This window comes from Vombatus ursinus, unplaced genomic scaffold (assembly GCF_900497805.2).
Source record: "Vombatus ursinus unplaced genomic scaffold, bare-nosed wombat genome assembly UNPS02014841.1, whole genome shotgun sequence".
In the NCBI taxonomy this organism is placed as follows: Eukaryota; Metazoa; Chordata; class Mammalia; order Diprotodontia; family Vombatidae; genus Vombatus; species Vombatus ursinus.
This window is the reverse complement of record NW_020954619.1, coordinates 27,132,595-27,160,118: the sequence shown is the minus strand read 5'-3', so window position 1 is coordinate 27,160,118 and position 27,524 is coordinate 27,132,595. Positions and strand designations below refer to the sequence as shown.

At 34.8% G+C, this 27,524-nt stretch overlaps 1 protein-coding gene across 1 annotated transcript in view; it reads right to left on the bottom strand.

The window, feature by feature from the left end:
- CSMD1 (CUB and Sushi multiple domains 1) overlaps nucleotides 1-27,524 on the bottom strand; it is a 2,488,924-nt gene that overhangs the window by 1,055,317 nt on the left and 1,406,083 nt on the right. Inside the window, exon 6 of the mRNA XM_027840340.1 lies at nucleotides 3,367-3,479. Coding sequence (XP_027696141.1) covers nucleotides 3,367-3,479 — 113 coding nt within the window. The remainder of the gene's footprint in view (nucleotides 1-3,366; nucleotides 3,480-27,524) is intronic.

The following is a 27,524-nucleotide window of genomic DNA, read 5'->3' as shown; positions in this document are numbered from 1 at the left end:
GGTAGCATTTTCTATCATGAATCTTTTGGAATTTTCTTAGATCACTGTATTGTTGAGAAGAGCTAAGTCTGTCAAAGTTGGTCATCTCACCATGTTGCTGTTAGTGTTACATCATTTCTTATAGCACAATAGTATTACATTACGTTCAGATACAACTTGCTCAGTCATTCCCTAATTGATAGGCAACCCCTCAATTTTCAATTCTTTGCCACCACAAAAAGAGCTTCTATAAATCTTTTTGTACATGTGGGTCCTTTTCCCTTTTTTATGATCTCTTTGGGACACAGACCTACTAGTGGCATTGCTAGATCACAGTGTATACACAGTTTGATTGCCCTTTGGGCATAGTTCCAAATTGCTCTCAAGAATGGTTGAATCAGTTCACCACTCCAACAATGCATTAGTAAGAACTTATTTTCTAATACAGGAAGAAAATCTTAGGGATCTAGAGTTGGAAAGGAGGTAGAGTGTGAGGGTATGTGTGCTGCATCATATTTTGGAAATGGCAGGAACCTAGTTCTGAGCAAACTAAATTTCAAGCTCATCTATGAGAGCCAATGGTTCTACAGGCAGGGTCTGATTCTTGGTGGTAGGTGGAAGGCTAGAGCTTAAGTGGTAGAAGTTGGAAATGGTCACCAGTTGCAATCTATTGTCAGGCTAATTTAACTCCAATCGAATGAAATGAGAACTTATAACATGAGGGAGTCATTTTTGCTTTCCTTGGTATAGTGTGCTTTTTGTTGTTGTTCAACCATGTCCTATTCTTTGTGATCCCATGGACAATATAGTGCCAGGCCCATTTATCTTTCACAATCTCTCAAAGTCTATCCAGGTTTATGTTCATTTTTCCATGACACTCTCTATCCCTCTCATCCTCTGCTGACCCTTTTCTTTTTGTCTTCTATATTTTCCAACATCAAGGTATTTTCCAATGAGTCCTATCTTCTTGTTATGTGGCCAGTTTATTTAAGTTTCAGCTTCAGTATTTTACCTTCCAGTCAATAGTCTGAGTTAATTTCTTTTGGTATTGACTGATTTGATCTCCTTGCTTTCCAAGGGACTCTAAAATGTCTTCTTCAGCACCACAATTCAAAAGTATGGATTCTGTAGCACTCAGCTTTCTGTGCAGTCCAACTTGCACAATCATGCATTGCTACTGGTATAACTATACCTTTGACCATATGGACCTTTGTTGGCAAGGTAATATTTCTTCTTTTTCATAAGCTGTCTAGATTTGCCATCGCTTTACTTTTAAGGAACAAGTGTCTTTTAATTTCATGTCTGCAGTCACCATCTGTAGTGATCTTTAAGCCCAAGAACACAAAATATGACACTGCTTCCATTTCTTCTCCTTCTATATTGCCATGAAGTAATGGGATCATGTGTCAAGAGCTTATTTTTTTTTTTACATTAAGCTTCAAGCCAGCTTAGATATTCTCCTCTTTCATTCTCATCAAGAGGCTTCTTAATTCTTTTTTTTTCTTTTCTGCCATCAGAATAGTGTTATCTGTATATCTGAGATTACTGCCATTTCTCCAGGCAACCTTAATTCCAGCTTTTGATTCAACCAGGCTGCATTTTGCATGATGTACTCTGCATATAAGTTAAGTAAATAAGGTGACAATATTCAGCCTCATACTCATTTTCAATCTTAAACCAATTTATTGGTCCATGTTCTTTTCTAACTATTGCTTCTTGGCCTGCACACAATTTACTCAAGAGACAAGTAAGATGATTGAGTACTCCTATCTCTTTCAGGACTTGCTATAATTTGTTGTGATCCACAGAGTCAAAGGCTTTAGTGCAGTCAATGAAACAGAAGTAGATACTTTTCTGGAACTCCCTTGCTTTCTCCATAATTCAGAGAATGTTGGCAATTTGGTATTTAGTTCTTCTGCCTCTTTGAAAACTAGCCTGCTCTTCTGGTAATTCTCATTTTACATATTGCTGAAGCCTAGCTTAAAAAAATCTTAAGCATACCCTTGCTGGCATGTGAAATGAGTGCAATTTTCAGTAATTTAAACATTCCTTAGCATTGTTCTTTTTCAGGATTTGGACATAAACTGATCTTTTCCAATCCAGTGGCCACTGTTGAGTTTTCCAAATTTACTGGCATATTAAATGCAGCACTTTTAAACATCATCATCTTTTTAGGATTCATAATAGCTCAACTGGAATTCTATCATCTTCACTAGTCTTACTATTAGCAATGCTTTCTAATTAAAGCCTACTGGACTTCATTCTCCAGGATGTCTGGCTCTAGATTAGTAACCATACCATGTTGATGTTAAGATCTTTTTTGTATAGCTCTTTTGCACATTCTTTGCCACCTCTTCTTGATCTCTTCTGCTTCTATTCAGTCCCTACCATTTCGTCTTTTATCATGCCCATTTTTGAATGAAACATTCCCTGGATATCTTTAATTATCTCTTGCAGACATCTCTTGTCTTTCCCATTCTATTGTTTTCTTTTATTTCTTTGCATTGCTTATTCAAGAAAACCTTTTTTTATCTCTCCTTGCTTGCTATTCTCTGGAATTCTGCATTCAGTTGCCTTTATTTTTCCCCTTCTCCTTTCCCTTTCCCTTTCCCTTCCCTTCTTTACTCATCAATTTGATTTGTAGAGCCTTATCAGCAAGCATTTTGCTTTCTAGATCTTTCTCTTCAGATTTTTTTTGATGTTTCCTATACAATATTGTGAACCTCTGTCTATAGTTCTTCAAGTATTCTATCTACCAGATCTAATCCCTTAAACCTATTTATCACCTCCACTTCATATTCATAATGAATATATTAACTCATACCTATATGGACTGATGGTTTTTTCTACTTCAATTTAAGTCTGAATTTCAAAGTAAGAAGTTTATGATCTGAACCATTGTCAGTTCCAGATCTCATTTTAACTGACTGCATAGAATTTTTCCATCTTTGGCTGCAAAGTATAATTAATCTGATTTGATGTTGACCATCTAGTGATGTCCATGTGTAGAGTTGCCTTTTGGGTTATTGAAAAAAGTATTTGCTATGACCAATGAGTTATCTTGACAAAAATCATGAGAATAAAAATATTAAACATTCATTATAATGTGTTTATTGACTGACAGACTACTTCTCTTGGAAACTATGAAAATTTTACCTGTTTTTACCAGACTTTTACTCTCTGATATCACTTAAACAAAATATCCGTGAAATAATTAATTACTGACTATAGACCTAAGAAATACCTAAAGTTCCCTAAAGGACAGTTGAGATTTCAATGGAGCTATTCCCAGTACCACTCTCTCCCTTGCTCCCCTGCATCTTCAGCAACAAGGCAGAACCCAAGATGTCCATGGCTATTTCCCTCCTCAGACTAGAGAATTCTTACCTTGGAACTGGGCATTAAATCCTTTTCGTCGATGGTTACTGTCAGATGTAAAATGGAGTCTTAACCAATTCTTGCTACTGATAACAGGAGAAGGAAGATTCATGCCAGTCAGCCTAGAAAAACAGAGGGAAAAGATCCAATTTGAAAATTAGGCAAGGGAATCTTCCTATACTTACTTAACTCCTAGAGTTAGGGCACCAATACTTCTCAGATATGAGATCAATTAGACAAAAATAGTAGAAATGACCTGGACTACAAAAGGAGATTCCTGCTTTTTTATGGGGTAGACTAAGTAACCCCTGAGATTCAAAGGGAGAATTCTTGTTGTTTTTACTTTAAGAATGAATCATTCTTTGCAACTAAAAAAAAAATTAGATTTTTCCAAGTTTTTTTTTCTTATTAATAGCTCTTGCCCCATAAATATTACTTTTTTGTTTTGTTTTGTTTTGTTTTGTTTTACTTTCCCGGACATTTTTTATTAGTACCTAAGAAAATGAGGATATTCAATTTCATCCCCTGTCAAAGATAGGGGATAGTTTTCACTGGGACCTCAGACACCAGGATATATTTTAAGAAGATCGCACAAGGGACCAAAGAAGCAAACAAATAAACTAACAAATATATCCCCTCACAACAACACATTTACAGGAACAATACAGGAAGGCACGACAACTATGCCGTTTAAGGGCAGAAATCTCAGGAGTTCTGCTCTAGTTTTATATATATATATATATATATAGTCTTGATAACATTCTAGAGTCTAACTCATGTACAGACAGCTTAGCATATGCCTTGCTGGAAAACTTTAAAAAAAAAAGTGTTGAACTCTTATCAAGTCCTGAGTAAAGACTGGAGATGGCCTATAAGCTCTAGACTTAGGAAGATTTCAGTTAAAATCCTATTTTAGACATTTAGTGGTTGTATTTAGTGGCTGGACAAGTCACTTAATTTCTCTCGTAATGATTTTCCTAATCTGTTTTTCTAGGCTGTTGCTAGGTGACTCAGTGGAGAGAGCCCTAGAGCTGGAGTTCAGAAAACCTGAATTTATATCTGGCCTTAGACACGTAATAGCTGTGTTACCCTGGGCAAGTCACTTAACCTCTCTTTGCCTTAAACCACTGGAGAAGGAAATGGCAAACCACTCCAGTATCTTTACCAAGAAATCCCTATGGGCAGTATGGTCCATGGGGGTCACAAAGAGTCTGGCATGACTGAATGACTGAACAACAACAACAAGCTAGTAAGATTAGACATTCCACACTCCTACTTTCTGGTCAGAGTCTTTTTGGGGGCAGCTAGGTAATGCAACAGACAGAATGCTGGGCCTGTAGTCAGGAAGACTCATCTTCCTGAGTTCAGATCTGGCCTCAGACACTTACTGTGACCTTGGGCAAGTCATTTAACCCTATTTATCTCATTTGTAAAGTGAGCTAGGCAAATCACTCCAGTGTCTCTGCCAAGAAAACCCCAAATGTTGTCACAAAAGGTCAGACACAACTGAAAATGACTGAACAGCAACAAAAGGGGCATAATGCTAGCCTTAAGGTGTTATGAAGACCAAATGAAATAACATATATAAAGAGCTTTGCAAATCTTAAATTGCCATATAAATGCTAGTCATTGTTGTTGTTAGTAGTAATAATAATACTAATACAGCAAAATTATAGAAAGAACATTAGATTTATCATCCCCCAGCCTTGGTTTTGGTTCCTATTCTGGTACTAAAATGATATGTGTCCATGGAAAATACACTTTGACTCTCTGGGCCTCAGTTTCTATAACTATAAAATGAGGAGTTTCAGTTAGATGATCTCTAAGGTCCCTTAAAACTCTAGAAAATTTCTGGTGGGACATCTGAGAGTCTATAATTATTTCTGTTTAATCCCTATAACCTCTTTCAGTCATATCTTGAAATCTTATTTCAATGCATAGTGTTTGCTGTCAAAAAACATAAATAAGTAAATATATAAATGAATGAATGAATAATTAAACAAACAAATTCCCCTATCTTTAAGCTATCCTATGGAATTGCAACAATGAACTAAATTTACATTGAAGCTTTCTGGCATTGGGAATATTCGATTTTAGCATTTGGTTAAGAAAAAAAAAGTATAACATCCATTTAGGATTGAAAGCTAAACCTTGACTGCAACAAATTGTAACAGTTTATGTTCGTGCTCAAAATAATCTTGTGTTAAAAGAAAATACTCCACACAGGTCTACCTCATTTAGAAAGATTCAAGTGTTTCTGATTCAGGACAGTCACACATAACTGACTCCCAAACATATGTAATATTTCCAATCTTTTATTTGAAGGGCTTTTGTTTCCTAGGGAGATTTTGTTACAGATTCTATAGATAAAGGTTATATCCCTGTTTGCCCAACTCTGTGGTTATCCAAGTCAATATTGGATTCTCAAACACACAGTCTTACCAGCTTATATTTAAAGTATGAGTTTGCAAAATTAAATTCCTACCATTTTCTTCCACTTTACTAATCTCTACAGTCAGATCAGAGATATTTTCCACAATTCATTTTGGGTTCTCACAAATTATACAAAGTGGTGTTTTCTCTTTATTTTGCCAAGTTAAGCAAATAGCTTCTCTGTCTCACTCCCTTCAAATCTCTCTAAATCCCTGGGAGAGTTGAGGGTAAATTATACAGCAATGTTGATAAACTTGAGTAGGAAACTGGGGAGCAGGGCAGGGGGACAGAGATAAGAGGGGGGAATTGTGATATGATGAAATCTAAGGCTATGCAAATTATGAACAATATTTTATTTGACTCAATGTAATTCCAACTAGGAAAATGCAAAAAATAAATAAGTAAATCAACATGACAGGTAGAGAATTCACTTTGTGTAGCAAACCCTTTTTGGAGGGCTGTATTGTTTCATTTAAGTGTCTTAACCATTAAAAGGTTCCATGTAATACCACACCGGGCAAAATGATGTTATAGTGGCATATAGAACCATAGGAACAATGTCATGAATGGTCACATTTGTCCATTTGTGACATTATAGTCAATTGAGCTATATCACTCTCTTGTGATGTGGTTACAATGTATCACAATATTTGCAATGAAACAAAACTAGCCAGAGAAGTTAGGTGGTGCAACAGTTAAGAGTTCTGGGTTTGGAATAAGGAATTCCTTGGTTCAAATCTGGTCTCAGGCATTTTTTAGCTGTTGTGATCTTGGGGAAGTCATTTAACCTCTGTTTGCCTCAGTTTCCTCAACTAGTAAATAAAGATAATAATAGCACCTACCTCCCAGGATTGTTGTAAGGATCAAATGAGAAAATATTTACAAAGTTATTATTGTTTATTATTAATAATTATTATTATTACTGCCATGTATGATGCACCTGTACAAATAGACTACTACTACTACTACTAATAGCTAGTATTTATATAGCATTTTAAGGCTTGCAAATTTCTTTAGAAATATTATTTTTTTTATCTTCACAATAACTCTGGGGCTTAGATTATTGTCATTTTATGGATAAGGATATTGGTAACTTCTCCATCATGCTCCGTGCTATAGCCACCCTTCTTTGATAATGACTCTTTACATGTAGAAGGAAGACATGTTCTGTTTGGAATTAACACCACCTCCTCCCACCCCCACACCTCCCAGCATATATGAAACCCAACAGGTGATGTCATGGCCCCAGCATTAACTCTGGATGTCTTGGAATGTATGTGTGTATGATGGGAGGATGTGAACAAACTCTCATAAGAGAAATGAGATGTTGACATATTAGGGGATGGATAGGAAAAGAAGAGGAAAATGAATGTTATCTAGGAGGGAACTCCAAAGATGAATTGAACTCCTGCTATTATGAGCAGGAGATTTTCCTTATTGTGGGGGGAAGTAACAACTACAGATATCCTCCAAGCTGTGATTCCCATCTTGAGAAGTCACAGTTAACAAAACTTCAACACTTCACACATCTACTGCTAAGGTGGAATTACTTTTAATCCCTGAGGCTTCTAGGTTCAATTGCTAAATACTCTGTGATGGTCTATGCAGAATGTTTTAAAGTTAAGAGACTATCTCAGGAGAGTTGATTTAAGTCATTTGCTTAAGGCAGCGACAAAGTTATTGACAACCATGCCTAATCAGGAAGTCATCAACCAAAGCTTTGTTTAGAATGGTGGATAACATATACAGGCTTATTCCTATCTCATACCCAAAAGCAAAAGCTAGTATCTATATCCTTTTATGTACATGTCTACTGTGTTGGGCATTTAGCATCTTTATTCTACTATGTAGTTACTATACACACACACACACACACACACACACACACACACACACACACACACACAAACTGTTATTTTGCACAGTCTAAGATGTATACTTGTGCTCACCTAAGATATCTAGAACAAAGAAGTGCAGACATCCATACCCTATTGATGTACATACCCTTATGTACATCATACTGTACGTACCTAGATATAAGCCTAATTGGGAGTTAGTATGAACACATGCAACTTAGGATTAGTTAAAGCCTTGGAGACCAACTAATCATTATAACAACAATACCAACAACAACAACAATAATAATAACAGCAATAATATAATATAATATTACAATAACATGATAATTATATATTGTAATTATATATTATAATCATTATAAAAAATAAGGTTAATAATGATAACAATAGTACCTAACGTTTACATAGCATTTACTATGTACCAGGTACTATTCTAAGCACTTTAGAATTGTTATGCTATTTGATCCTCACAAGAATCTGGGAAGTAGGTGCTATTATATTTTCTTTTCATAGATGAGAAAACTGAGGCAAACAGATGGAACAACCTGTTTGGTCCATTTATAAAAAATTGAGAAACAAAATAGAGATGGGTTATGTGACTTGCCCAGGGACGTTTTAGGTACTAGTAAGTATCTGAGGTCACATTTGAACTCAGGTTTTCCTGACTTCAGGCCTAGCACTCCGTTTGGCAAACTTTTCTTTTAGTAAGACTTTAGGGTGGTTGTGATTTAATTTAGGGGGACTCCTTGGTCTTGATCTTTTGGCTCAAAAAGATTCATGACTTCCTTTGATGTCTGGATAAGTCTCTTATATAGCACAAAGTTATATGTCCTGAGGGCTATGAGTGGAGGCATGATGGCTGCTGCTTGAATTCCTCCTTGTCCTTTTTCTTCAATCTTCCATTACTTGATTCAGCTCTTGTGGGAAATGTGCCAGATAGTTTATTTTCCCCTAATTATGTCCCATGAATTGATACATAGACCTTTACCCTTTTCTGGTTGCTATGATACAACAGCATAGAGAATGCAGAGTGAGTGGACTAAAAAACAGTTTTTTGTTTGTTTGTTTGTTTCATTACACTAATTTATAACGACAGGCTGATAAAGTATCAAGGGAAGTAGAGCCAAGAAGACTTACATCATACCTTCCTTGTGCATTTAGGCAGTTGTGCTGCTTGATTTTTCTTTCTTAGCTTCTACTCCATTTTAAGTAAATATTCTTTTGTATTACTATGATTTCACATCATAAATCCTGCATAGTTGGGAAGGTTCAGAGGAAAATGGGGGCTCATGAACAGTGGCTTAATATACACTAAATGTGATGATGTTTTATGAACTTGGCCTTGACCTGTGCTATTACACAATGATTTTGCAATAAACTGGATCTTAGTTCACATTAGGTTGTTGATGAGCTAAAAAATTAGAAGCTTGATATTGGTGCATAATCTAATAAATAATTAAGGAATGTTCATTAATATGTACTTTATTTTTAAATTTTTTTCCTACCAGAGAGACTAAGAAGGGATCTGCTTTAATAAAGTGTAGAAATTATTTTAGAAACTAAGATCATATTTAAAAATATGAATGTCTTGCTTGAATTAAAATTAGATTAGATATAATCTCTTCTGCTTTCTCTCCCAAATAACTTTCCTCAAAAAAAAAAAAGTGAGCTATATTTGTATCTTCACAATTCGTTCCTATACCTTCCCAGAATTACTTGAAAATCACATCATCCTGACTAGTGTAGTGTTCTTTTTATGGAAATTACTTGATGTAGAAAAATTATGATCCTAAAAATTCAATCCAATCCATACTTCTGCCCCAAACCTCCTGTCAATTTTCCTTTTGAAGCTATTGAAATATATTTTCATAGGAATTTTCCTTAAATCATTGTTGTAAGCATCATGAATTTATCAAGACTCTGCATTGAAACAGGTTTTTCTTTACTGGAAAGAAAATATCAATTAGTACATTGTAAACTCCAGATTGAATGCAATGTTTACAAAGTATGATATATATTTCATCAGATGCTTAATAATCAATTAAAATATCAAATACTAGACTTAAGTCATGAAAATTTTTCCTTGAGAATTTGATTAAATTATCAAAAATGTAATTTGAAATTTATAATTTATTTCTAATTTAGGTCAACAAAATTGATGTTTAATATTCACATATTTTTCAAAATGCTAAGACAATATAATTGCTTCAACTTAGTTGGTTATCTTAGTTTTAAAAGAATGGTAGTAGAACTTCCAGGAAAAGCACTGTTCCATTGATATTCAATAGCTTTGATCTTGATCAAACCACATATTCTTACCACCTCAAAGATGTCCTTCATTAAGTCAAAATAATGGTTATTTTCTTTTACATTTAAGCTAAAATTCTACAAAGCACATTCATATAAAAGACTGATCTTATAATTAACAATTCTAATTGGTAAAACTACACTATAAAATTATTACAAAAAGATAAAGAGCCACAAATCTATAAAAATATTACTGGCATTACACAATAGGCTTGACCATTGTCAGTAATAGCTGACTACTCAATTTAATGATACAACTTGTTTGGTCCATTTATTTATTAAAAAAAAAACAACTGAGAAACAAAGTAGAGATGAGTTCATGTGGGATTTTTTTCACTTAGCACTTCCTGCGAAGATATTAGGGAGAATGAGGTTATCATTTTCATTATCACCAAAAAAATATGTCTCAGATGAAAAAAATGAGGCACCACTCTGGCCTTTAGCTCCCCCATTTATAAAATGAGGAAATTGGATTAAATGTTTTCCAAGGTCCCTTCCAGTTCTAGCATAATATGTTCACATAATTCATTTAGATAACTTGAAGAAAAGAAAACATTGAGAGTCAAATTATCAAGACAATTGCCTAAAATGTGTTTAAGGAGAAATGCCAGTAAAATTTGAATGAACTGTGTTTGGGAGCTTCTCTGAAGTGAAGCCAAACTTATTAGGCTATTTGTTTGAAAATCACTATATAAATTTTGGGAGTTCTGTATTAAAAATTAAAACAAAAAAAAAACAAATAAAAAAAACAGTAAAAAAAAACAAAACTTCCCTAACTCAAATGGCTAACTAAGTGGGATAAAAACTTTAATACTCTCAGTGAAGGGATTCAAGTTATCTTTTCTCTCTGTGGAAAAGTAAGCAACTTTCAAGAGTCTGACATTTGCTCCTTCAAAGTTCTTTATTATTTGTCAGTTCAGGAAGAAAGTCATAAAGACTCTTTAATTTGTGTCCTGGCCTTCTTGCAAAAAAGCCATCAAGGTGATTTACAATGTATTGCTTCCCTTATGTCATTTGAAGGTAGGCGTTGATTTTCAATCTTCAAGCCAAACAAAATATTTCTGCTATTTGATACTTATGATTGTGCATTGGCCATACTTTGAGGGAAATGAACTTTCTGAGTCAGGCAAAAGCTTCTGTTGAGTTTCTGCTAGTACACTCAGTACTAGGTTTAGACAGTATGAAGTTATAAAAGAAGAAAAAAATAAATAATTCCTGCCTCAAGAGGAACTTAAATTTCAATGGGCACATGAGCAGAAATGAGAAAAGAATATACTGTAAACACCACTGTCAAAAGATTAACAATAACTAAACTTGACTGTTTTAGAGCTTTTTGTTTTAGTAATTCCTTTTATTAGATTTCTGTTTTACTGTCTTCCCTCTGCTCTTCCTGATGATAGAGAATAGGCTATATCTCCCAGATAGGCTTTTTTTACCTTATCTCTATCTCCTGGCTTCTCTGGTTTCTTTTAAATCTCAGTTAAAATCTCAACTTCTACAGAAAACCTTTCCCAGTTCCTCTTAATTCTAGTGCCTTCCTTCTGTTATCTCCAATTGATCCTGTCTATAGCTTGTTTGTTATATCTATAGCATAGTTGTTTGCACATTGTCTCCCCCGTTAGACTGTAAGCTCTTTGAAAGCAGCCACTCACTGCCTTTTGCTTTTCTTCGTGTCCTGGCAAGTAACAAAGTATCAGATGCATTGTAGGCATTTAATGCATGTTTATTGACTTACTGACTGACTCATAAGGGTAGAGATTAGGCCTGTGATTTTAACAGCATAAGAAACTTCTAAATGAGGAAACTCCCTTTACCGAAGCAAGTTGGCATTTTCTCTGCAATTTATAGTCTTAGCTGTTAGAACACTGAAAGGTTAATTGACTTGCCTGTGATTACCTGTCCTAGTCAGTACCTGTCTGAGGCTGGATTGAACCTACTCCTTCTGGCATTATTGCCCACCCTCTATCTACTAATCCAGGCTTCCCTTCTTTGGTATATTGGCAGAAATATTAGATCACTGTCTTCTCTCTAAAGACAATCAATGCTAATTTCTTTATCGGTTACTGAAAGATCTAATTTTCATAGCTGTAATTAGTGTCAGGGCTCCAAAGAGCAACAGCAGTCTAGAAGACAGTTTTGAAATTACAAAGTATAGAAAAGACTTTTGATCAAACACTGGACTTATTAGTCATTTAAATATAATGATCCTCAAATACAAATTAAATGAGGTCTACCTTCTTTGCCCTTTTTGTTACACATTCCTTCTTAGATTTAGCACAATCCCCTCCTCTGCCTCTACTTTTGGCTGAGGGCATTTAATGTTCCTTACAAGGAAGGGTTAACCAACTGGTTCTTAGACTTGGGTACATATATTTATGATTTAAAAAAGTTACCTATCTTGAATGAAACACACTTTTCAAATACTTGAGTGAGTTAGTCAATGAGAGCAGTGATACTGATTTTTTTGCATGCTTTACAAAATCCCACTCACTGATTGGCCAACAGTAGGTCCCAGCCCAAGACCCTAACCTGGTCATTGTTTAGGCCCTGATGGCTCAGTGTTTTGGCCAGAAACCTAGCCTTAATCACTGAATGGGTGTTGCCTCTGTCGAACTGAAACCTGGCAAAGACTTTAACTTAAAAAGGCCAAGGTCTCCCACTCCATGAAAGGCCATCTCTAGTTAACCTGATCTATATCTTGCCACTGGACCCAGATAGCTCTGGAGGACAGAGTGAGGCTGATGACCTTGCACAGCCCTCCTTCACTTAAATTCAATTAATTTGCAAGTCATAGCATCACCTTCTGAAGTCATGGTCCTCTTTGAGAAAAAAAGACAACAAAAACAACTGAACTCCCAATACCCATATTTATGCCTTAAAAGATGGTGTTCAAATTGCTAAAAAAAATTCATCCCCTAGGTTGGGGTCAACTTTATGATGTAATGCTCTAAATTTTGTTAAGTTAGTCCTTAGACAAAAGGCCTGGGGTCCAGCTCTGGATTAAAAGTCAAGGTTTCTTGAGTTTAGCACAACCTGTGAGAGTATGGACTCTGCTTTCTTCATTCTTTGATAATGAACTGTCACAGATATATCACAAGGAAGTTTTTGAGGAGGACAACATTAGAAAAAACAAAACATGTATGACATAAAATCACATTCTGGTGTAATAACTTCAGCTGTTACCAACCTTGCTTGGATTTAAGTCAGTGCCTTGGAAAACCAAATCTCCATTTCCTTTATTTAATCCTTAGAATTCTTCCTTTCCATGGTGTATTATTTTATCATTATCTTTGAAGACAGGTTATCTATATCCTTCTACAGAAAATGTGTGTATGTAAATATAAGTGTATTAAATGTAAGTGTATTAAAAATATCTGACATTTTGGCATAAGACACAGATGTAAGCATATGTATGTATACATATATATGAGTGCATATGTGTATCTATATACATACATACATATAGAGACAGTCCAACTCTATCACTTGCACCAATGTAAGGAAGAAGAAATATAATTATTCCACCTTGGCCATATTCTTACCATCTGCTCTGTCTGTCACTATACTCTGAAGGATGCAATGATCTTTCCATATGCCCTGACACTGAAACCTTTCAACCATAGGCCATGCATCAGGTGACTCACTCCTCTCAGTTTTGGAGCTTTCACTTTGGGGCCAACACTGTCTTTATTGGTGAATGTGTCATACAGACTTTTATGTGAATCTGGTCCTAGTCATGGTTCAAATTCCACACCAGGGATCTTCTTGCAATCTATTGTCACTGTATGCATACCTTCTGTCCTTTTCCCTTTAATGTCTAGTTTTGGAACTGTAATCAAATTAATACTACTATAGCTACTGGAAAGGGAATGCTAATCAATTCTTCTATAGCTCTACTCACTATTCCCGTGACTACATGAACAAAATATTCCATGGCCATCATTCTTTTTATGTATTTTCTTCAGTATTAAAAGGTAAGTTCCTTGAGGGCAGAGATTATTTTGCTTTTCTATTTGTATCCCTAGCATTTAGTCCTGTGGCACAAAACAGGTATTTAAACAAATGCACTTTTTGTTCATTCTTTTTTTCATTCAGCAATACCTATGCTTTTAATCACCTATCATTTTAGATTTGATTTTTGCTTATGGTCAGAAATATATTTTTAAGTGATTATGAAAAATAACTTGAGGAAGTATGGCCTAGTAGATAAAAAGTCAACTTTGGAGTTTGGAAGATCTGGGTTCAAGTCCTATGTCTGACGTATACTGTCTCAATTTAGGTAAGTTATTTAATCTCTCAACTACATGGTAGGTGCTGCTCTGAAATGGTAGAGGGAGTATCCTCACTTTGAGTTCCCTATACAAATGAAATCATAGGTATAGCCCAATGTGTGTGTGTGTGTGTGTGTGTGTGTGTGTGTGTGTGTGTATAAGCTTTAATAGTTTAAACTGTCACTAAGACTTTTGGAAAATCGTGTAAATTTATATGCACATGTACTTATGTATGCATGTATGTATTCTGGTGGTATAGTAGAAATATCACTATACTTGGACTCAGGAGAGACCTGAATTAGAATCTCATGTCCGTCAATGTTTTAACAGTTATTAGCTCTCCTTGATGCTTCTGAGTTTCAGTTTCCTCATCTAAAAGGACAAACTAATAATAGTTTCAGTACCTACTTTGTAGGGTTATCTTGAGGATCAAGTTAAACAAAGTACATAAAGGGCTTTGTAAACCTTAAAGTGCAATAAAAATGTCAGCTATTATTTCTCTTTATAAATTAGGAGCATACTATTTAAGCTACCTTTTTACCAAAAGGGCCAACCCCTTTTGAAATTATCCTTCCATATTTCAGAAAACCTTACTGAACTCTTGATAAACCCTTTCTATTTTACCAACTAAAGGACACACATACACTCCTATTTTAATCAGGGTATTGAGAATTACTGCTTATCATCCTAAGATAATAAAAACATTCCCAAAGGAGCTCATTTTGGGATAGATTTAATCTGTTAGGAAGTTTTTACTGACAACCAGCCTAAATCTTCTTTACTGCAACTTTCCCTTTTTTCCCATAGTTCTTCCCTTTGAGGCCAAACAGAACAAATCTAGTCCCTGTTCTATAATGTTAATTCATAAAATCCTTAAATTCAGCTTTGATGTCTCATATATAATTCTTTTTTATTCTCTAGGTAAGCACCCTGTTTCCATAATCAAGCTTCATGTGACATGACTTTGAGGCACCCTCAATGTATTAGTTGCCCTAAAGCTCTTCAGGTTATACATTCCCTCCAAGTATGGCATGTGGAACAGAACACTAAGCTTCAGATATACTCCCGCCTGCACCAAGTGCAGAGAGATAACTACCTCCCTGGTGATGGACATTGTGTCTTTCTTAATGAAGTGTAAGACAGTGTTATCTGTCTAGGCTGTCATGCTACGTTTTCAATGCACATGGAGCTTATGTAGCAGATAAATCCCCCAATTATTTTTGACATTAATTGTTTCATAGTTTTATCAATATGACCGAAATGGAGGCCCAGTTGAGCACGCATCTTGCATGGGAAGAGTACGGATTTGAGATTCTGAGCCCAAGAAAGACTTGAGTTCAGATACCGGCTTTCATATGTACCATGTGACCATAGGGAAGAAAGGAAAGAAGGAAAGAAACAAGCACTTATTATGTGCCAGACAATGTGCTAAGTGCTTTACAAACAGTATCAGATTTGTTCTTCACAATAACCTTAGGATGTCGGTCCTATTATTATCCTCATTTACATTTGAGGAAAGTGATGCAGAGAGAGATTAAATGACTTATCCAGGGTAACATAGCTAGTAAGTGTCAGAGAAGATTTGAATTCAGATCTTCCTGAAGACCTAACTCCAGCCCCAGTGCTATATTTTCTGTGCTACCTAGCTGCCTCTGGTCACTTAAGCTTTCTGAGATTCCCCTTCCTTATCTGAAAAACCTAGACAATAATCCCTGTAGTATCTACCTCATTAACATATTGTTAGGATCAAATGTGATCATATGTATATATAAAGAGTTTGCCACCTCTCAAGTACTATATATTATTATGCCTTTCTCAGTCCATAGAAATAAAGGAATTGTACTTATTTTATTGATATTCTTCAAACCTTGGGGAACTCTGAGGAATAAGGTATTAAATTGTGCTCAAATTTCTTGCTTCCCTAAAGCTGAATAGCTGTGATTCTCATCTTAGGGAATTATCAATTTAGGACTGAAAAGAGCTCTAGAAGGGTATATTCTAGCCACCCCCACCCTATTCCCCCCAGTCACATTTTAAATGTGAGGAATCTGAGACCAAGAGATGTGTAGTAACTTGCCCAAAGTCACATTAGAAGTATAAGAGCCAGGTTTGGAACCAAGGTCCTCTGACCTCCAGTCAAATACTCTTTCCAGTACTCCATGTTATTTTACATAGGTTGAAAGAATACTGTCTCATTATGAGGATTCCTCAACTCCAGGTACTTTCAAATCAAATATATTCTAAACAGAGTGTTATATATAATGTAACATGTTAATACAACTATAAAAGTGATATATGGTGTTTATATCTATAGTACAAAAAATTAACAAAATGAAATTTTGATGAAATGCCACCCTTGCCACTTACTACTAACCTTGGGTGAGTTATTTAAATTCCCCAGTTTTCAATTTCCTCACTTGTAAAATAAAGGAGTTAAACTAAAAAGCCTCTGAGGTCTATTGCAGTTCTAAATTTATGATCCTATAAAAACCCATATTTAAGGAAAAGGAGCTTATAGGTCAGGCTACTGTACAGAATTTACTTGTTATAATGGTAACATCATATGTTTAATAAATTCAGGTGCCTTACTCCCTCCCTTTCAAATTCTCTATATAACTCTTGAGCAAGGATATAAACAAGGGAGCCAGTAAAACAGCTTGGGAGGATTTATATATTAAATATATATTACATTTAAATGGGTTAAAATCTATAGCAGAATATAGTCCTTCAAAAGAGAGCACTCCGATATTGTTAAATTCAATGCACAGAACAATAACAATAATGGGTAATTTTCTTTTATTTTTCCTCATGTCATTTAAGAAACTTTTAAATTATATGTTTTTGTCCTCCAGTCATTTTAGAAAGAATTCTCATATGTTTATTATAATGTGAAGCTGTCACTATTTTCACAAATTAATAGTAAACCACAGAAGAGTATGAAATTTTTGTCTATAAAAATCTTTATAAACTTTTAAATAAGATTTATCTGTTTTTTTATTTTTTTAAATATTACAATCATTTCCTTATATAACCCTTTCCCACTGAATCTTCCTTATATGACCCTCCCCTCACTGAACCTTCCTTTATTACAAAGAAATACAGTTAAGCAAAACTAATTGACACAATGACTGTGGCTCACCTTGCATAAAATCTTAAGCAAATCTTTCCTGAAACCTCTAAAGTATAAGCTTGGCAGATATTTGGGAACAAAGGGAGGGGAAAGAGGAAGGGGGAACGGAGGCTGGAAATTGTTTGGTGAGACATCAATTTAATGAGTACTGATTCCTTATTAAGTCCCTACTGTGGGCTGGCTGCTACAAATGACAGTAAATCATAGGCCCATAACATAAGTACTCTCTGGAATATTTCAATCTCTAAACCTGGTCATCCCCAGGTTTTTTTTTTTTGTGGGGGCAGGGGAGGGACTTTGAGGTAGGGTTCTCATTTCAGCCAAATCCTTAGCTCACTAGGAGTCTAACAGGTTTCCTTGCATTTTCTTCCCAGGAGCCATATATATATGGCTATTGTGCATTTGATTTTTGATTGTAGTCGGAAATAAACACTGAACAATTTCAAACACCGCAGTTAATAAAAGCAATAGAATTATTTTTCCCTATCATTCTCCTGCTGTCCTAGATATTAAGGGTGTTCCTATCCCCTATGGCAACCAACCTGGGCATTCCAGGCAATTTAAATGATCCCTTGACCTAATGGTCTCTTCCAGGGCTGCTGATCTCCCTGCTAGTTTTCTGATACTCTAAGGAGATATTAGAAGAGACCAGAACATGGAGATTTCCAAGTAGTATGAAGTACTGAAGGTTCAAAACCCAAGGGGAGATAATTTGGGGGCACAGATAGGATTTAGATTGACTTTTAAGGATCTCACATTCTGTTAGGGGAAAGAAATATATATATATATATATATATATATATAAAATATATATATAGATGTGTGTGTATCTAATTATATTTCTTTATGTATATGTTTATATATACACATAAATATATTTTCATGTGTGCATATGTGTATATAACTTGTGCACATATGTGCACATATGTATGTGTGCATGCATATTTTATTTGCATGTATATATATATAAATATATATATAAACACATTAGCTTAAATGCTATTCCCCACAAGTGACATTCAATCTTCCATCTCTATGCCTTCACACAGACTGCCCCCTATGATTGGAATATATTCTGTTTTTACCTCCATCTCTTAGAAACCCTAGTTTCTATCAAGCTCAGGTACCCTCCCTTATGAGTCCTATCCTGATCTTTTCAATTGCCAGTATCCTCCCAGTAAAAACTGCTTATATTTATTTGTATCTATTTCTGTTACTTTTTTATGTACATGTTCCTCAACCCCCACCCCAACTCCCAAAGCACCTCAAAAGCAAGAACTATTTCATTTTGGTCTTTGTATACCTAGCGTCTAGCATGATACCAGGAACACAGTGGATGCTTAATAAATGCTTATTGAATGAATGGAAGTGTTGATGAGATGTTTCATTTCAACTATTCATTAGGAATTAGAATATTTGACTTAAATAATTTTATGTTACCTATCAAAACTTCTGTCTCTGGAAGCTTTGAGTCGAAGGATTAAAAAGTATATAATTCTACAGACTGTTTTCAGTTCAGCTTTTTCCCTGTTCTGAATCTCCCTTTTGTTCCCTAGAGCATCTATCCATTTTCTTTGAGCCTGGATCCAGGTGGCTTACCTGTACTGCTGCAAGTGATTTAAAAAAACAAAAAACAAAAACAAAACAAAAACAAAAACAAAAACAAAAACAAAAACAAACCTTCCTCTTAGGCTAAGGTACTCAGTTTGTCAGAGAGAGAGAGAGAGAGAGAGAGAGAGAGAGAGGGAGAGAGAGAAGAAACCTTTGAAATACACATAGTGCTCTTTCACACTCAGTGAAAACAACTTGAAAAGGAAATTTTTCATTCCAGATACTTTAACACTGATGAGAGCTGAGCTTGTTTTTATTTTTTTCCCAAATGTTGCTAGGGTAGGCAAGTAGAGCCATGTCAACTCACAGACTTTCATTACCAAAAAATATCTGCTTTTCACATTTCTGTTAATTTGTAAGATTAAAGGCCACTACTGGGGCAACCAAACTCTCAGAATGCTAGAGGGAATGACTATAAAGAGACAGACTTAGGCAGGAAGGTATCTAAGGGAAATAAAAAAGATAATCTTGATGGTTTCCTAAGGAGGGCAGCAGTAATAAAGTGAAAACTAGTAGAAAAAAGGAACGGAAACTGAGTAAGTAACCCTAATGTATCCAGACTTGAACAATATCAAAAGTTGGTGTCATGGGACAAAGACGACGAAAATTTAATGAAAATTTACCATCAAAAGGGTATAAATAGAACTTTACTATGGAAAATACTTATATTCTAGCTTATCACAAAATACCAGGAACCCTGTTTTGATGTGACATATGAAGTAACAGTACTGATTTATCATATTTTTGCATTTATGTTACATTAAAATTTAATCTGTCCCCAACCTAACCTGACACAGACCCAACTGAACTAAAAAAGTGCCTCCTTGAAGCCAGAAGGAATCTCAATAAGATCATTTAATTTATCTCATTGTATGCAGAAAGTAGGGATAAGGACTAGACAAGTGATTATATAAGTCCAGGGAGTTTTTATGAGGATGATATAGTTCAACATGCAATTTATACTCTTATAGCATTGCCTAGCACTGAGGAATTTAAGTCACTTCATTAATAGTCAGTAGATATGTTAAACAGGACATGGATTCAGGTCTTTTTAACTCCAAGACTAGTTCATATCCACTATACCATACTGCTTCACATTCAGACATCAATAGAGGTAAATGTTATAATCTGTGTTGGTAAGCCATTCCAGAGCCTATCTGGAATGAAATTATAACAAAACAGAGAACTATATGAAGAGACCAATATGACTCCACTGGAAACTCATCATTCTACCATTTTTTTTTAAAGACACATACAGAAGACAGAATCAAGAGTAACTGAAAATGAATGCAATGTGTTATTTCCTTAAAAATGTCAGATATGTTAAATTTCTAAATGAACTTAAGCTTTCAATGAATGCTAAGGGATACACACAATGTGTATATATGCATGTATATATATATACATATATGTATATATGTGTAAATATGTCTGAATGTGTATATATATATATATATGATGAATAGGATGGTCATAGATTTAGAGTATAGCATTATAGAGTTAAATGTGTAAGGAAATTTAAAGGTTATTAGTCCAACCCTCTCATGGTACAGATGAAGAAACTGAGGCTTGGAAATATCAAGTGATTTGCCTAAGGTCACACAAGTAGTAGTATAGGTTTCAAACCCAGATCTTCTGACTCCTCACAAAATGGCAGAACCAGAGTTTCAACCCAGGTATTTTGATTCCAAATCTGACACTCCTTCCATTAACTCATGCCACTTACTATGGTAGCATGATCAGCTACTATGTATAGTATGATAGTATGTATGTATGTATGTATGGTATGACAATGATGGATAATGAAAGATAGAGAGGGCAGTGGAACTATTCAACATTTGTTTGGTCTTTTGCTTTCCTACTAGGGGGAATAAGTTTCATGTTGATAGGGATAGAATGGATATAGCAGGGAGTTAAAAACCAAGATGAGTAAAGGGCTGATAGAGCATCTATCTGCCTACCATCAGTATATTTAAGTCACTTTTCCCAAATGGAAATAGAATATTGGTGAACAACAAATAGAATAGTTTGCCTGGTATATAGAGTGTGTTGAGAGAGTAATAAGAAATAAATCTAGAAAGACAGAATGGATCCAGAAGATGAAGGATGCTAAATACTAAAAAGGAGTTTGTATTTTATCCTATAGTCAATAGAGTATTATAAAGCTTCTAAAGAGGGTGACACAGTTATAACTTCACATTAGGAATATAAATTTTATAGTTAAATAGAGTTGGATGCATTGAAGAAGGGAGAGACAGGAAGAACAATAAAATAATCTTTAAAGTATATAGGTTAAAGTGATTAAGATACTCTAATAGAGAGATGATGGTATGAGTGGAGATAAGGAATAAATGTGAGTGATATGGAGATAGCATAAGACTTGACAACTGATTGAATTGAGGGGTGAGAGAGAGTAAGGAGTCAAAGATAAGTGCAAGTTCATGACTTTGGCTAAAGAGAAGTATGTAAGTGTCCTCAGTAGAATTAGAGAAGTTAGGGAGAAGTGTAGGTCAGGAAGGTGGTGGAAATAATGTTTTATATTTTTGACATGTTAAATTTGAGATGTCTGTAGGACACGTACGTGGAGTATCTAGCAGGGAGTAGGTGATATAGGACCAAAACTCAAAAGAGAAAAGATGTCTGGATATACAGATTTTGGAGTCTGATGAGACAAGAGGGGAGAGAAAGAGGGAGATGGGGGGGAGAGAGAGAGAGAGAGAGAAGAGGGGATGAGGAAGACAAAAAGGAGGAAGAGGAGCAGAAGAAGGAGAAAGAATAGTAGGCAGGAAGGAAGGAAGAAGGAAAAGGAGGAGGAGAAGAAGGAGCAATACAGACCTAGTGGTGGTATTGCTGAATCAAAGGGCACAGTTTGATTGATGTTTGGGCATAGTTCCATATTGCTCCCCAGGATGGTTGGATCAATTTAAAACTCCACCAACAATGCATTATTGTTCCAATTTTCCCCACATCTTCTCCAACATTTATCATTTTCCTTTTTGGTCATATTAGCCAATCTAATAGGTATAAGGTGGCACTTCAGAGTTATTTTAATTTTCATTTCTCTAATTGATAGTGATTTAGAGCATTTTTTCTATAGTCATATGAAAAATTTTGAGAAACAAGGCCTTTATCAGAAATGCTGGCTGTAACAATTCTTTCCCACCTTTCTGCTTTCCTTCTAATCTTTGTTGCATTGGTTTTGTTTATGCAAATAACTTTCTAACTTAATATAATCAAAATTATTCATTTTGCATTTCATAATGTTGTCTATCTCTTGTTTGGTCATAAATTCTTCCTTTTACCATAGATCTGACAGATAAACTATTCCTTGCTCTCCTAATTTGCTTATAGTATCACCCTTTATGTTTAAGTCATGTAACCATTTTGACCTTATCTTTGTATATGTTGTGAGTTCTTATCCCAGAAGCTGAATTCTTTGGGTTTAAGTAGATTACTATAATCATTTACTACTGTATCTTGTGTACCTAACCTATTCCACTGATCCACCATTCTATTTCTTAGCCAGTATCACATAGTTTGGATGACTGCTGTTTTAGATATGATGTGGCTAGGCCACCTTCCTTTGCTTTAAAAAAAAATAATTCCCTTGATATTCTTGACCTGTTTTTCTAGATGAATTTTTTTATTATTTTTTCTATTTCTATAAAATAATTTTTGGAAGTTCAATTGGTATGGCACTGAATAAGTAAATTAATTTAGGTAGAATTGTAATTTTTATTATATTAGCTCAACCTCTTATGAGCAATCGATCTTTTTCCAGTTATTTAGATCAGACTTTATTTGTGTAAAAAGTGTTTTGTAATTGTGATCACATAGTTCCTGGGTTCTCTTGGCAAGTATACTCCCACATTTTTATACTGTCTACAGTTATTTTAAATGGAATTTCTCTTTCTATCTCTTGCTGCTGAGCTTGGTTGGTAATATATAGAAATGCTGATGATTCATGTGGTTGTATTTTATATTCTGTGACTTTGCTAATGTTGTTAATTATTTCAAGTAGTGTTTAGGTTGATTATCTAGTATTCTCTAAGTGTGCCATCATATCATCTGCAAAGAGTGATAGTTTTGTTTCCTCTTTGCCTATTCTAATTCCTTCAATTTCTTTTTCTTCTCTTACTGCTAAAGCTATTATATCTAGTACAATATTGAATAATAGTGGTCATAATGGGCATCCTTATTTCACATCTGATCTCATCAGGAAGGTTTCTAGCTTTTTTCCACTACAGATAATGAAAACCTTACATTCTAAGGAGGAAAGGGTACATATAAGGAAGCTGTGACCAAGGAAAGCAATTTTAGCCTGGAAAGTCACAGGGAGAATCCATTGGAATACCTTTTTACAAGCAATACTATTAATTTAATTATAGTTCCCTGAACAAAAAAGAGGTAGAAATCAAGGGTTGAGGGAGGATCAATGGTATACACAGGGCAGCAAGGCAGAACATTGCCAAGAGATTTCTGAGAGAACTACTTTAACTCATCCATCCATGATCTTTGAAGGTCTAGTTTAGAGGGTGGAGCACAGCAGTACCAATAGAAGGTTGGGGAAATGGACCTTTATCTTTGGTCTTGTTTTCTTTGATATTTTTATTAGTGACTTAGACAAAGGCATAGATCACACATGCTGGTCAAATTAGTTTGACATGAATATGGATGACGGTGAGAAGGACGATATTTAATATGGTCAGTGACAGAATCAGGATCTACAGCAGGGTGGAAGGAATAGTGTGGTAACATGCAAGGCAACTAGTGGCTGAAGTTGGGTCATTTTTATTGAACAACAAGCTCAGTATATGCCAACAAAACAAAACTAAAAGCCCAGGGCTTCTGGACTCCAATTATAATACACCATCCACCAATCCACTATATCATACTTCTTCTCCTTACAGCTCTAAAATGAAAGTTACTTCTTCAACATTTATTTGTTTACATCAGTTAATAGTTTAATATATAAGCTACCTTCACAAGTTTTATTTTATATGAATATTTTTATTATAAATCATTTTTACTATACATTGCCAGACCTAATTTATGATCGTTATCAGACATGCTTAGTTGGGTGAGCCAGGTGGGTCTCTTTAATAACCTTGAGTCGGAGAGGACAGGGAAGTAGAGGACTGATGATAAATCAATAGACCTTTCTGGTCTACCCATGGCATCACTATATGTAAATAAAAATGACCTGTCAATATATATTTTGTATGCTTCAAATATTACTCAATAATATATACTTGATGATAAAATGATAACTAAATATTTTAGATATGTTTTTCCGAATGAAAAACAATGCCTTTATAACTTTATTATTTCAAGATTCTCTTCCAAACACAACATTTACTAAATTACCCCCCCACCTCACCAAGCAATAATGGTGAGTAAATAAATAAACAAATGATGGCAACTTACATTTATGGAATACTTACAAATTTAAATATATACCTATATACATACACACACACACACACACACACATATATATTTAGAAAGAGGAATATATGTATATATATATATATAAAGTACATATGTATAGATATAAATATCTATATATACATACATGTATATATGTATGACCATACATATTTATATAGAGACACACATATATGCATATATAAAGTATCTCCATATGTATGTCTCTATTTCTACCTATGGGTGTGTATGATGTGTGTATATGTTGTTATATGTCTTTCATTTCTTTTTTTTTTTTTGGTTTTTCTTTTTATTTTTGGTGAGGCATTTGGGGTTAAGTGATTTGTCCAGGGTCACACAGATAGGAAGTTTCATGTGTCTGAGACCGGATTTGAACTCAGGTCCTCCTGACTCCAAAGCTGGAGCTTTATCCACTGCACCACCTAGTTGCCCCTATGTCTTTCATTTGAAAGAGGACCAACGATATCATGGGGTGATGTCTTAACTTGTGAGTAATTAGGATTTAAGTGAAGAAGAGTTGTGCAAAGACGTTGGCCTCACTCTCTCTTTTAGAGTCATTGAAGTCCAGTGGTAAGAAAAAGGACAGGATGACTGGTGATGGTCCAGGAGGCAGTGGATGGCCTTGGCGTCTTCGATGTCTGACAAAGCTCTAAGCACTCCACAACTCCTGCTTAAGCTGCCTTCATGACTGTTGAAACAAAATGTTCTCATCTGCCCATTCTGATGTGAGAAATCTTCACATGCTTGGGGTGTATACCCCTAAAAATCAACAATGAGTTTGAGGCCTATAAGTTACCCTCAACCTGGTTTAGCACATGGTTTTTACCAGGGGGTGGATGCTCTGTATACTACAGCTTCTTAGAGCCACAGGTGAGAGTTGGTGAAGATAGACTCCAAAAGTGGATGAGAAATCCTGAAAAGTGCTCAGCAAGCCCTCAAACCAGAGGCAATAGTCCTCTCTGAACACCCCATATACCCCATGTGTGTATATATTATACATATGCATGCATACACATACATACATACATATATACATTCATGTATGCATATCTCCAAAAGTCTTAAGGCAGTTTTATACTTTAATAGCTTAAAACTGTACAAAGATTTTTGGTAAATCCTGTAAAGATACATGCATACATTATCTCATATGATCCTCATAATAGTCTTATAAAGTATGAATTTATCTGATATATTTTATAAATAAGGAAACACTGAGTTTTAATAGCTTGTCAATTATCATAGGACTTCTAAGTATCTGAGGCAAAAGTCAAACCCAAGTTGACCTGATTCCTAGTTGTGCATCTGAATATTGTATCATTCTGCCTCTCACATGATAGCAACTTCATTTCTAGTCTGAGTAGAGTTTTGCTGAAAAAGACTTGGTACCACATATTGGCTCCAGCTAACTTACAACTTGTACTAACATGACAGAATAATCAGGTGTCAACCCTATGAGCCTTTAAGCAACTTAGGAGGCGTTTCACTACTGATTTTTAAAGTATTCATTATATAAAAATAGCAGCACAGCTGCAAATCATAATGATATACTGTAATAGAAAAATATTAATTAGAATGAAATAAGAGTGACTTTATCATAATTTTCTTAGATTTTATATATCTTAAAGTAATATTTCTTCATTTTTCACCAGTATTACTGGAGTGGAAGTAAAATCAACACAAAAGCCATTCAAGCTTTCCATGGATGCAATTATGTTAATTCAACAATAAAGTTTCAGTAAAAGTGAAAGATGGACAATGGCAGTGGGAATTCATTTAAATCTATAGATGTCTTATGCCATTTTTAAATATAGGAAGAACATGTGAAAAAATACATATCACATTTTCACTTACTTTTCCCATATTTAAAACATGTCATATATTTCCCATTTTAAAAGCATATAAACATACGCAAAACTGATGACTTTTTTGAAGTTATCTGAAAAAAAAAACCTCAACAAACTAAAATAAGGGTAAATACTAATTCCTGAGGAAGCATTCAATAAAGAAAAAAAAACATTCACCAGAAACAGAAGAATAAAATGAAAACACTATTTTATAATTATAATTATCAAGGTTAGTTCAGGAGAAGAGATGAGAAAATGCTCCTCCTTCCTTTTTCCTTCCTTTTTTTTTTTTTGAGAGGTAAGGGACAAAGTATATGGAATATCACATGTACTGGGAAATAATTTATGTGTGATTGAACTACAGGTGAAGATTCCTGCATATTTTGTCAGTTACAATGACATGCTTTGTAATGAAGAATAAAGAAACAAAGATGTGGGGGAAATAGTTCAGCAAAACCAGACAACACAACACATCTGATAGCATATGCAGTATTCCATATCCAGAGTCCTAAACTTCTGTATAGATGCACAGTTACATCTTATCTTAACCATTATAATTGTTCAGCATTCATTTTTGGTTTTTATTGTTGTTTAATCTACTTATATTCATGTATTCATTGTGCATATTATTTGCTTGGCTCTGCTTACTTCACTTTGTATTAGTTTCATACAAGCTCCCCCTTCTTCCCAAAGCTTTTCTGTTCTTATCATATTCATTTGTTCTTATGATATAGTAACATTTCATTCCATTCCTGCACCACAACTTATTTGACTCTTACCTAATCAACAATCTCTCATTGTCTCTCCTCTCTCTCTCTCTCTATCTCTCTCTCCTCTGTCTGTCTGTCTCTCTCCTCTGTCTGTCTGTCTCTCTGTCTCTCCCTTCCTTTCTCCCTCCCTTTCCTTTTCCCTCTCCCTCTCTCTCCCTCTTTCTCTCCAAAAAACCCCAGGATCTTTCTGGTCATAACTTCTTGGTAGTATATGTCTAACAATAGGATCTCTGGGTCAGAAGGCAAGGACATTTTAGCTTATTTTCTAAACATAAATTTAGATTTCCACTAGACTGCTTGGTCCATTTCAAAGATCCATAAAAATTGTGTTGATGTTCCTGTCTTTGCAAAACCCCTCCAATATTGACCATTTTTATCTTGATTGCTTTTGTCAATTTGCTGTGTATGAAATGAAACTTCAGAGTTGTTTTGATTTTCATTTCTCTTTTTATTATTAGTGATTTGAATCAATATTCCATATAGTTTCTTAGCAA